This window comes from Pteropus vampyrus, unplaced genomic scaffold, assembly GCF_000151845.1.
Source record: "Pteropus vampyrus isolate Shadow unplaced genomic scaffold, Pvam_2.0 Scaffold528, whole genome shotgun sequence".
Classification (NCBI taxonomy): Eukaryota; Metazoa; Chordata; class Mammalia; order Chiroptera; family Pteropodidae; genus Pteropus; species Pteropus vampyrus.
Genome location: NW_011889309.1, coordinates 1,331,603 through 1,343,820, shown reverse-complemented (window position 1 = coordinate 1,343,820; position 12,218 = coordinate 1,331,603). Strand labels below are relative to the sequence as shown.

General features: G+C 41.7%; 1 protein-coding gene across 3 annotated transcripts in view; it reads left to right on the top strand.

The window, feature by feature from the left end:
• The window catches only part of SORL1 (sortilin related receptor 1), a 153,128-nt gene that overhangs the window by 110,637 nt on the left and 30,273 nt on the right, over nt 1-12,218 (top strand). For 2 of the 3 annotated variants that reach the window (XM_011383581.2, XM_011383582.2), the window contains 6 exons: nt 1,141-1,266; nt 4,383-4,490; nt 6,098-6,229; nt 7,154-7,285; nt 7,963-8,097; nt 8,886-9,041. In XM_011383581.2, coding sequence (XP_011381883.1) covers nt 1,141-1,266; nt 4,383-4,490; nt 6,098-6,229; nt 7,154-7,285; nt 7,963-8,097; nt 8,886-9,041 — 789 coding nt within the window. The remainder of the gene's footprint in view (nt 1-1,140; nt 1,267-4,382; nt 4,491-6,097; nt 6,230-7,153; nt 7,286-7,962; nt 8,098-8,885; nt 9,042-12,218) is intronic. The other variant, XM_011383583.2, reaches the window with a different exon arrangement.

Below are 12,218 nucleotides of genomic sequence, written 5' to 3'. Positions count from 1 at the left end.
GAATAAATAACTAGTTTACGCTCCACACCCACTTGTGTTTGTTTTGCCTTCTGTCATGAAGACATCCTGTCCACACAGTTAAACCAACAGAGAGCCCATCCGTCTTGGCTATATTATTTTATGCCAGTTGTAACCAACTTCAAACATGGCTTTCATTCAGCAATGAACAGACACAAACAGCTTTCTGTTTCAAAGGAGGAAGGGGAAATCTGGTGGAGAAGGCCTAAGGTTAGTAGTGTTGGTTGGGTTTGAGGCAGATGTTATGCATTTGAACTATCTTTGACCAAGGTTTTGAGATGTTTCTAAAAGACTTCCAGGCAGCCTCAGCCCATGTGTGCAGATGAGGCTATTCATTTATAACAGTGACTTTCTGTTTCATTTGCCTCTTGTTTCTTTTAATGATTGTACTGAATGCCATGTATTGTTGCCTGGCAGATGTTGCTCTAGACTGTCCAGTAAGTTAGACAGTTCTAGGTTCTGGGGCCTGTTTTCTTTGATATTTTGGATAAATCTTTTATGTTCTTTGACCTGAGGTTTTTCACATTTGAATTTGGGTAGTTTATTTAGAATTATAAAAGCATGGCCTTTAAGAGCTTATAAGGGTCCTTAGACATCAATATAGTTGATGAAATTGAGGCCCCCAAACAGTGACTGGACCAGGTCTAGAACTCAGTCTCCTGAGCACATGCTATCTCTCCTTACCCTGCAGAATCTGGAGGACTGAGAAGATTTATGTTAGAAGATAAAGTATCAAGGAGGCATAGAAACAGCATGGGCTTTGGACTTGGACAGCTATGGTGTTATTACTTAATTATCTCTGTGAATGTGAGCAAGTTTCATAATCTCTCTGAGCCTGTTTTTCATCTGTAAAAGGGGAATGATTCTTTGTTGTAGAAAATGAATGTGCTTGTGTAACATTTATAAGCCTATCAACTCAAGTCATTGCCCATTCAGGAGGCTGCACTCCACCTAAAGGGCAGCCCCAGGTGCCTGCATCCTCACCTAAGATGTATTCTCAGATGCTCCAGTTTATGCCTTATTACCTAGCATAATCCTTTTTCAGGCAGTCTCTTGATGGTTATTGGGGGGAGCAGAAATGAAGGGAACATTGATGATTTCTCTCTTCTCTGTTGCTGGCAGCCATCTATCATACCTGTGAGGCCTCCAATTTCCAGTGTCACAATGGGCACTGCATCCCTCAGCGGTGGGCATGTGATGGTGACATGGATTGTCAAGATGGTTCTGATGAGGATCCAATCAACTGTGGTAAGTACAAATGCTTTGGCCCTCACCTGGAGCTTTCACAATGTCTGCTGTTCAGGAAGAGGCAACAGGAAATGAAATACTGTTCTTCTGTGCCTGTGTACCCACTCTGACAGCTAAACATTCCCATTCACTTCCTATGTGGCGTCACCATGTGATATGTAGATAGTGGTGTGTTACACAACCTTGATTCTCAGTCAAGCAGTTTGCCTCACTGCTTTTTTATAATAGCTTTGAAGAAAAGAAATGGAAACCAACTAACCTACCCAGAATGCTAAATACAGTCACATTACCAGTGTTCTGCCAGAAAAATAGGCAACAGCTCCTGTGTGAATAGCATACTTTATGACTAAGGGTTCTCTGTTATCCTCAGGGAAAATGGCTCCCCACCTCAAAGGTAGAATTTTTCAGTGTAATTAATTTAAGAAAGAATTCTGAGATAGTCAGTCATCTTCACAATAGAAATTAACCACAAAATAGCTGCCACAAAAACACAATACATAAAATACTTTTTACACCAAATATTTCTATGGTTCCCTATGCATACCCTTTTGCTGTCTGTAGGAAAAGCTCCTTATGTTTCTCCTCTGCTCTCAACACTCATAGAATACTTCTGACACTTCCTAGCCACCAAATATATGTTTTTCACATGAAGCAATTTTGCAATACCAGCTAAATGTCTCACAGTTTAGCTCAATCCTGACACCATTTTCCTCTAGATAGAGTCATTTCCCACAGGTTAAGGGGCTCAGGCCTGCAAGACTCCCTCCCACCTACTTCAGATGCTAGTCTTAAGTCCCACGTTTACCTGTACTTCTCTGACTGATCAGCTATAAATCTGGATTCCCACAACCCCCTCCTAGAGTTTGATAATTTGCTAGAATAGCTCACAGAACTCAGGGAAACATTTAAGTTTCCTGGATTATTATGAAAGGATATGATGGATAGAGACGACCATCCAGATGGATGGGGAAAGAGTACGTAGCTTCCATGCCCTCTCCATGTGCCACCCTCCTAACACCTCCATGTGTTCAGCAACCCGAAAGCTCTCTGAACCCTGTACTTCTGGGATTTTTATGGAGGTTTCATCACATAGGCTTGATTGATCAGTCTCCATTTCTTTCTCCTTCCTAGAGTATGGGGGGTGAAAAGTTTTAAGCCTCTAATCATGACATGGTTTTTCTGGTGACCAGCCCCCCCATCTTAAAGCTATCCAGTAGCCTAACAAATGTCACCTCAGTAGAACAAAAGACACTCCTATCACCCTGGAAATTACAAGTGTTTCAGGAGCTTTATGGCAGTAACCAAGGGTAGAAACCAATCAATATATGTGTTTTTTTTTATTATTATTTTATACCATACATTCCAAATTTTCATGCAATTGTAGTCATTGTCTACATGTTGTTATATAGTATACTCCTTTCGTGTCACAATATTAAACAAAGATTTTTCCACATTTCTGTATTTTTCTGTAGTTAGCATTTTTAGGGCAGATGCACATTCACTTTGTATTACTATAACAGTTTTTGTTGCACCCTGGTTGGGCATTCAAGTGTTTTTAGTTTTATACTGTTATGCATAGTAAAACAATTCATGCCCTTAGAAACAAAGGCTTATTTTTCCTTTGAGATACAGTTGTCTGTTGGTATCCGCCAGGGATTGGTTCCAGTAACCCCTTTGGATACCAAAGTCTGCCAATGCTCAAGTGCCTTGATTAGCCCTCCGTATCTGTGGGTTCCACATCCTCAGATTCAGCCACCTAGAGTTTTCAATCAGAGGTTGATTGAATCTTCAGACATGAATTATGAATATGGAGGGCTGACTACTTTCTGGAATGTGTTCTGCAGGTTAAAAGTTCTGATTGACTTCAATGGTTCTTGTTAAGTGCTTTTGGATTTCATCTCCAAGTGATTATACTAAAAAGCATCTCCAGCAGTAATGTTGTATGTTTACCCAAGTCTCCCTTGATATTACATTTGAACTTTTTAGTTGTTTTCTCTAATTTAATGAGTGAGAGTCATCTCGTGTACTTTTAATTTTATACTTTTTAAAAACTTTAGTGGTTAAATATTTCCCCAACACATGGTACTCATTTAGTGTTTCTGTTTGATGTCCTTCAAATGATTTCCTAGGAATGATGACTTCTTACAGAATTAAAAAATATTTTCTCACCTTATGCCTGATCATCCTAGAACTATTTTACTGAGTTAGGCTTGCAGTGGCCATAACGGACCTGCTAGAACTGATGGCTAAGCCTACTGTCTGGCAGCAGCTCTCTGTGTAGGACAAAGGGTGACCTGGTGCTGAGAATTCCATGCTAAGTGAGAAGCCTAAGGTTCTTAACATTTCTCAGACAGACTTTCTCCAAAAGGGCTTTGGCTTATAATTCCTGAAGAATTAAGATGGTGAGTGATTTAAGAGAGCTTTAAAAACCAGGGTTTATAATGAGGGTTCATGTTCTCTTTTATTCCATTCACTAAAACTTTTCTTTTACATTTCTTAAAACATACATACTTAATTATTTGAGTATGTAACAGATTAAAATGATTCAAAATGGAAAAAGTATAAAAAGGCATACAAGACATTTTTCTACCCATCTTCCCAATTTCCACCTTGTCCCCAAAAGAAACCTTGATTATATATGTATTCAGAATATTTTTGTTCACATGTGCAAATTTAAATATACTGTGTATTGTCCAGTTTTACACAGACAGTAATCTATGCATGTGGTTTTGTACCTTGTTTTTCACATAACTGTATATCTAGGACGTAATTTACAGTATGCTTTTTCAGTCTCATTATAATGACAGTCTAGTGTTCCAATGTATAATAACTTATAAGGTCCCCTATTGATGGACATGTAGGTGGTTTTCAATCTATTATAAACAGTGTCGCAGTGAATAACCTTGTACTTACATTATTTTTCACTTATGTAGGTAGATTACATTTCTCCAAGAGGCATTTCTGGGTCACAGTATATAAACATTTGTAATTGCGATAGCTGTTGCCAAATTGCCCTCTTTAGGGGTGGTACAAATTTATACCTTCCCAACAATGTATATATGTGAGTGCCTGCCTGTTTCCTCTTGGCTATTCTTTATTATTGAATTACATTTCAGAGAAGAAGTGCAATGGATTCCGCTGCCCGAATGGCACCTGCATCCCATCTAGCAAACACTGTGATGGTCTGCAGGATTGCTCAGATGGCTCAGATGAGCAGCACTGTGGTGAGTCCTCTCTCTGCCCTAGGGAACCACGTGGTGGTTACGAGTGAAGGGCATGTATTGGACTAAATCCTTTCATTTCCTCTGTACCTACTTGTAGGTAGCTTATAACCAAGTTGATGCTGAGTGCTTGACTAAGACTCTGAGAGGCTGATCATGACAGAGAGCCTTGGTCTAGGTGAAGGATAGTGGAGTGGGAAGAGGGGTGATTGTGGAATTAGGTCATAGTTGGGTAAATGTTATTGTTTAGTTGCAGTATGTTCTGTGACACAGCCAGTTATTTTGAATTGGATACTTATTTCTCCTACTTTCTTGGTTTTATTCATGTCACTGATTATCACTCTGGTAACATTTTGAGTCTGTGTGACCCTTTTTATCCCCAGTTTTCTTTAGACCTAGAAAGAATGTCTTGGGTCAGGAGTGTTCATCCATGAGTTTATCCATTGGAACTCATGGTGACCAGGGAACTTTAAAGGCTTATGGTGACCAGGTCTCATCCCCGTCCTGTCCCCAGAGATTCTGAGTTAATTTTTAGAGTGTGGCTTGAGCATTGGAAGTTTTAAAAAGTGCTCCAGGTGATTCTAACATGAAATCTAGGCTGAGAAGTGATGTAATAGTGCCGGGGTTGGTAAACTGGCTTCTGGGGGAATCTAACCCATACCCTGTTCTATTAAGTGAAGTTTTATTTGAGCACAGTCACTACCATTTGCTTACATGCTGTCTCTTGCTGCCTTTGTGCTACAGTGAAAGAATTGAGTAGTTGTAATTGAGACTGAGTGACCTGCAAAGTCTTGAGAATTGCTCTCTAGTTGTGATAAGGTCTCCAGAGAAACAGAACCAGTAGGATGTGGATGTATATATAGAGACATTGATTTTAAGGAATTGGCTCATGTGATTATGAAGGCTGGCAAATCCAAAATCTGCAGGGTGGCTGGCAGGCTGGAGACCCAGACCAGCCAATGTTGCCATTCAATTCCAAAGGCCATCTTCTCACTATGGCCTCATATGGACGCATATGGCGTTTTCTCAGGGCCTTCCATCTCTGGTGTCTGTCTCTTCTTGTGAGAACACCAGTCCTATTGGATCAGTGCACCATTTTTATCTACTTAACCTTCATTTACTTCTTTTAATAGTATTTATCTCATTTAACTTTCATTACCTCTTTAACGGCCCTATCTCCAAACATAGTCACATTAGGGATTAGGGCTTCAAGGTATGAATTGAGGGGGATACAAATCAGTCCATAACACCAGTCCTTCATAGAAGTGTACCAACCCCTTATTAGAGAGCTAGTATTATATTAATAGAGATTAAGATCATGGGCTGTGATGTCAGACAGCTTTGAATTTCAATTTTGGCTCCACCTTCGTCAGCTGTGTGCTCTTGGCAAAATACTTAATGCTGCCATTCCTGTTTTCTCATTTTGAAAACAAGACAATAAAATCTCTCATAATAGTACCATGAGAGTTTAATGATGTGCTTTTATGTCAAGTGCTTTAGGTCAGGGTGTGGTACAAAACAAATGCTAAGTAAATGGTGGCTGTTACTACTGTTTCCTGCATGTACATCTGTACCGAGTGCTCACAGCTTCTTCACTGGACCGCTTTCAGAGCCCCTCTGCACACGCTTCATGGACTTCGTGTGTAAGAACCGCCAGCAGTGCCTGTTTCACTCCATGGTGTGTGATGGGATTATCCAGTGTCGAGATGGATCAGATGAGGATGCAGCATTTGCAGGATGCTGTGAGTGGGGCAGGCCGTGGGCTGGGGCACCATGGGTAACTGGCATTCACTGAAGAAACTACAAGGAGGGGCCACCCTGAGGAGGCACTTCTATCTAGTTTACAGGTCCTGTTTATGTGTCCAGTCTTGCTTTTTCTGAGGAAGGCTTACTGTTGCTGCTTCAGAAGTAGTGTTTATTAGTTGCTGATATATGAATAACGGGAAGATGAAGAATAACCAAGATCTCTGCTCAAATGCTGCCTTTCCTGACAGGCTTTTCTTGCCCCCTGGCTTGCTCCAGTGGTTTTCACAGCACTTACCACCACTTTGCACACTGTGCGTTAATTTTCCTGTGTGTCTCCCCCTGCTGGAATGTGTGTGTCATGAGAGCAGGGCCTTTGTCTGGTTCACAGCTATAGCCCCATTCCTAAAACTGCCCTGCATGTAGTAGGTACTTGTATTAACAAAGGACCTGCCATAACAAAGGACCAGAAACTAGGTGGCTTAAACAACAGAAATGTGTTTTCTCACAGTTCTGGAGGCTGGAAGTCCAGTGTCAAGGTATTGGCAAGGTTGGTTTCTTCTGAGGCCTGTCTCTTTGACTTGAAGATGACCATCTTTTTTCTGTGTCTTCAATTGGCCTTCCCCATGCCTGTCTGTTTTGATTTCGTCTTATAAAGACTTCAGTCATATTGAGTTGCAGCTCTCCCCTAATGACCTCATTTGACCTTAATTATATCTTTAAAGACCTTATCTCCAAATGTAGTCACGTTCTTAGGTACTGGGGGTTAGGCCTTCAATTGACTTTCTCTTTCAAGAAATCCTTTAGACAGTCTCTTGGTGGAGGCCTTTTACTCTTTGCTCTTGTTTCCAAGCAGCGTTACTACCTTGAACTCCTCGATACGGAAATAGTCTGGGTTTCATGGATGTTTGTTCCTTATCTAGCCCAAGACCCTGAATTCCACAAGGTTTGTGATGAGTTCAGTTTCCAGTGTCAGAATGGAGTGTGCATCAGTTTGATTTGGAAATGCGATGGGATGGATGACTGCGGCGACTACTCCGATGAAGCCAACTGTGGTAAGAAGGTCTTAGGTCTGCACCCTCTCACCCCTCTCTTCGGGTTACAGTGGTCCCTGTCGTTATAAAGGGGATGCTCACCAGCACACTCGTGCTAGCTTTGCCTTCTCCTCCCTCAGCAGTACTTCCTGCCAATTCTTGAATCTCCATGGAACTGAGTCTTGAAGTAGCAACCTGATTCTGAGTAGGTGTTAGGGGATGTTTATTCCATTTCCTTTTCTTTCCCCATCTGGAAGTTCACATTCTGTATTAAGGAATATAGTAGGTAAGGAATTTATGATAAATATTTCCTTTTATGGGAGGAGTGTGCTTCCCCTTCCTCCCCTATAAGTAATAGATACCACAGTGTAATAACATCATTATCACCATTGTGTTGTCATCAATAGTTAGGTCATTCCTTTGGTAAAGCATCAAAATTAAGAACTCGAGTATCATTTGCAAGATATATAGAAGTGTAGGTCAGAGAAACATGAGTTGGGGTCTGGGAGGATGGGCTTCTGTTGAGTTTATGGATGTATTTTTGGTCACCCACTGGGTCCAAGAAGCTGCCTTATCTTTCTCTGGTTGGGAGGGATGTGCAGGCCGCCCCGGAACTTGGGTGTCGAGGAGGCTGTGTATTTGGAGCTTTACGTTCACACTGGTGCAGGGCAAACGACTGATAGTGTGTTTGTTCTCAGAAAACCCCACAGAACTCCCAAACTGTTCCCGGTACTTCCAGTTCCAGTGTGAGAATGGCCACTGCATTCCAAATAGGTGGAAGTGTGACAGGGAGAATGACTGCGGGGACTGGTCTGATGAGAGAGACTGTGGAGGTAAGAGGTCCTGGGCTCTGCCCCACAATGAAGACACTCAGTGCCTGGCTTAGGCAGTGATATTTTGGGGGAGGGGTAACTCTCTGAGTTCTATCCTCTTCCCATTTGGAAAATCACGGTGGTTGGTTTCTTCCATTTCTAGGAGTATTAATTCCATATTTTGCAGTGCACAGTAAGAACCCTAGGGCCTGGCTACTCCGAGTTTAGTCTGCAGACCAGCAACATCTGTCTTTCTGTGGAGCTTGTTTAGAAATGTAGACTCCCCAACCCCACCCCAGACCTTCCTCCTGAGTCAGAATCTGCATTTAAACAAGCTCTCTAGATGCCATGTGTGCCATGATGCAGTTGAGAAGCCCTGAAGTGGAATGTATGCTCGTCCCTTTCAGTTTTGATTTTCTTATCTCTGAACCAGGCCTTGGGGTAGTTGTGGTATAATGTGAACCAAAACAGTGTTTAGACTCAGAAGGAATTCTCTCCATGCATTCTGAGTCACTTTCCTTCCATCAGCCTGCACGAGCCCCTGCAAAAGCACATTCGTCTGAATATTAGCCTAAATCAAATAAAATAAGTAAGGTGCATCTGCTCCAAGAAACGAAAAAAAAAAAAAAAAAGTATATTCTGACATCCCATTATAAATGATTTTTAAATGAGCTACTCTTCAGAACTTTGCTTGATACTGGGCTGCTGCAGCTAAAACTGAGATATCCACAATTGTTTTGGGACCCATTTTGGTCTGAGATCAAGCTTCTCATAACATTTTGGGTTTTCTTGTTTGGTGTTTTCCTCAGATTCACATATTCTTCCCTCCCCCACTCCTGGGCCCTCTACGTGTCCACCTAATTACTACCGCTGCAGCAGTGGGGCCTGTGTGATGGACAGCTGGGTATGTGATGGGTACCGAGATTGTGCAGATGGCTCGGATGAGGAAGTCTGCCCCTCACCTGGTGAGTGCTGGCCCCTGGCTTCTCCCTTGACACCTGCTTTTATAGAGAGGACTTTCCAGGGATTCATCCTGGGCACAGCATGGCCGGGCTGATGCCCTGATCTCTGGAACTCTGCTCGTTGGCCAGGCTGCTGCTCACCGCAGAGCAGAGACCCATGGAGACTTGGAACTGGGGTAGCTCATCATCTATAATTTCCCTCTGATCTTCCTGCAAGAAAAGGGCAGCCACCCTGCTTTCCCCGCTGGCTGCGGTTGGGCCACCTTTTCTTTCTTCTCTGCAGGAAATTACAATGAGAATTATGGGGAGGTGTTCGTGCATATATTACTCTTAGGAGAGAGCCCAGTTTTCCTGCTTGCTAGTTGCCAGACCTACTAAATGAAGGGTAAGCACTGTCATCTAGTGGCTGAACACGGAGAGGCAGCTGAAGGTTTGTGCGGTTAACCATATTGCTGGAAGCTGGGTGAACTTTGAGACCCCGTTTAGCGCATGTCCTTAACTAAATCCAGAGGTAAGGATGCTGCGCCCTCTCCTAAACAGGATTTTATTTCAAACTCAATTATTGTAAGAGAATTGACAATTATTTGCCATGGTTTTTCTTAGCAAACTTCTAGGTCAACTATCTGATTTTCCTTCTTTAATACTGTTTTCATCTCACTGCTGCCCTGTTTAAAATCATGAGTGGTTTCCTCTTTTCCTCTGTGCAGGAACTAGATCCTCACCCCTGAGTCCTATTGTCAAGGCCCTGTGTGAGCTGACCACCCCTTGCCTGCCATTACTTCTCACATCCGCCAAGCTGGGCTCCTCATCCACTCTGGACAGACATGCTGCTTCTCTGCCTATATTCTTTCAGAGTATTGCCTTTTCAGAAACCTTTGCCATCCTTGACTTTGTCCTCCTACTTCCATCTCTGTGAAACCCACTATTCCTCAGAGCAGAGAGAAGCATGGATTTTGTAGCTAAAAGAGACCTCGATATGTTGTCAGTATTTCTCAAAATGTGGCACACAGACCACCCGTAATGGAATTATTTGGGATCTTTATAAAAAACATAGAATTAGAAATTCCAGGTGGAACCCAGGAGCTTCTCATATGATCCTTAGGTTCATTGAAGTTTGAGATTCCTGCTTCCAACAAGGAGGGAATTAGTCTTCTCTCAAGCCCCTCCACCATGGAGCTTTCATTAAGTCCTTTAACTCAGTGGTTCCCCAACCTTTTTGGCACCAGGGACCGGTGCTGCTAAGAATATCTAATGCCTGATGATCTGAGGTGGAGCTGAGGCAGTGATGCTAGGGCTGGGGAGCAGCTGTAAATACAAATGAAAATTCCCTCACTCGCCCGCTGCCCACCTCCTTCTTTGCCGCCCAGTTCCTAACAGGCCACGGACTAGTACCAGTCTGCAGTATGGGGTCTGGGGTTCCCTGCTTTAACTGATTTTTTTTTTATCTCTTTTCCAATATCAACTTATCTTTTGATACTTACTATGATCTGCCATTATATCACTTCCTAATCATTTCATCTATATAAATCTTTTCTTTCCATAGCGATTGTGTGTACCTTGTGTTTTGGGATCATGCTGCATACTACTTTGAATACACCACTGTGCTGACCACAATAATAGGCATATAGTTGGTATCCTATAAATTCTTCTCAAATTAAAACTACTTGTAAAACAAAACAAAACAAAACAAAAGCTTTTATCTCTGCCTTTTCCCTCTAAGGCCTACCTCTCTATTTAGAAGCTTGATAATTCTTTTCTCAAAATTATTTTCAGTTATTGAAACTCTGACTAGGACATTAATAAACTGTAGTGAATTCTGACTAATCCAATGAGTGAGCAGATTGCTATTTAGATATTTCATTAAGCTTTTGTGATTTTTTTCTTGTACATTGTGTAAATTTAGATCGGTGTTGTCTCTAATGCTCAGATGTTATTTCTTCAGAGTAAAAGTCTCCTATCTGGTTTCTCTGCCTCAAGTCTATCCCCTTTTCAATTTATCTTCCAAGAAGCCACAAAGTGATACACAAGCATATCCTCTGCCAGTACTAGAACCTTCTGATGGTTCCTTTATTGTCCAAGTATGAGTGCCATGATTTGCCTTGACCTAGCTTTCTAGCCTCATTTTTTACCACTCTTCTCCAGGTACCTGTTTTAGCAGAGTGGTTCTGAGGGTTGGAAATCCAGTTAAAACTATGGAATACACATAATATCCAAAAGTTTAATACTTGCTTTTTTTGTTTGTTAACTCAGATTGTTTTGTACCATTTGCTAATGCTTTCCATCTGTCAGTAGCCTCTAAGAATAACTTCCCACTAGGTAACCATGTCAAATGATTCCTCAGCTCCAGTGTTTCTCTTGGTGATCTCCCTTCTCACAGCTGGGCCTCTCTTCTCTGTGCTTGCGGCATGCCCCTGACCTGGGACTTCACTGCCCTTCTCGGAATTTTTTTTGCTTTTTTGTGATTTAGATTCCCCATTTCATGGATCTTGTGTCTTGCTTTTTCTTGGTTTACTCCCTTGTTTTGGTGGAGCACACCCTCTAGTAGCTTTGTCAGATAAATGTGATGGTACAGTGGCCCAGGACAGTTGAAGGCCTTCAGTGTGTTTGTCTATTGAGTTTTGCTGCTCTGGTTCATGCTGGTTGCCCTTCATGCCTGAGACACAGGTGTCTTCTGGGCTGTTGTTTCTCCATCATCCTAAGGACTCACTTTAGCTCTCTTTTGTGTTGGAATATTAGTTTTCTATATCCCAAATTTTTCTTTTTTTTAATCCTATGTTTTGGTAGAGAACATTTTCCAGAAAGTTCCTGAGAAAGAGTATATGAGAGTGAGGTCTTGCTTGTCTGAAAATGTTCTTCTTTTCTGTCTTTAGACCTGACTGATAGTTAGGCTGGGTTTGGAATTATAGATTGTAAATAATTTTCCTTCAGAATTTTGAAGGCATTGCTTTACCGTTCTTCAAACAACTCTTGGGCAATCCAAAGCCTTTCTGATTTTGATTTTTCTGATGTAACCTGTTTTTACCCTCTGGAAGCTTATAGAATCTTCCCTTTGGCTCCAGTATTTTTATATTTCACAGTGATGTACTTTGATATGGGTCCTTTTCTGTCCAATTAGTGGACACTGATAGGCTTTTTTTATTCTGGAAATTTATGTATTTTAGTTTTAGGAATTTTTCTTGA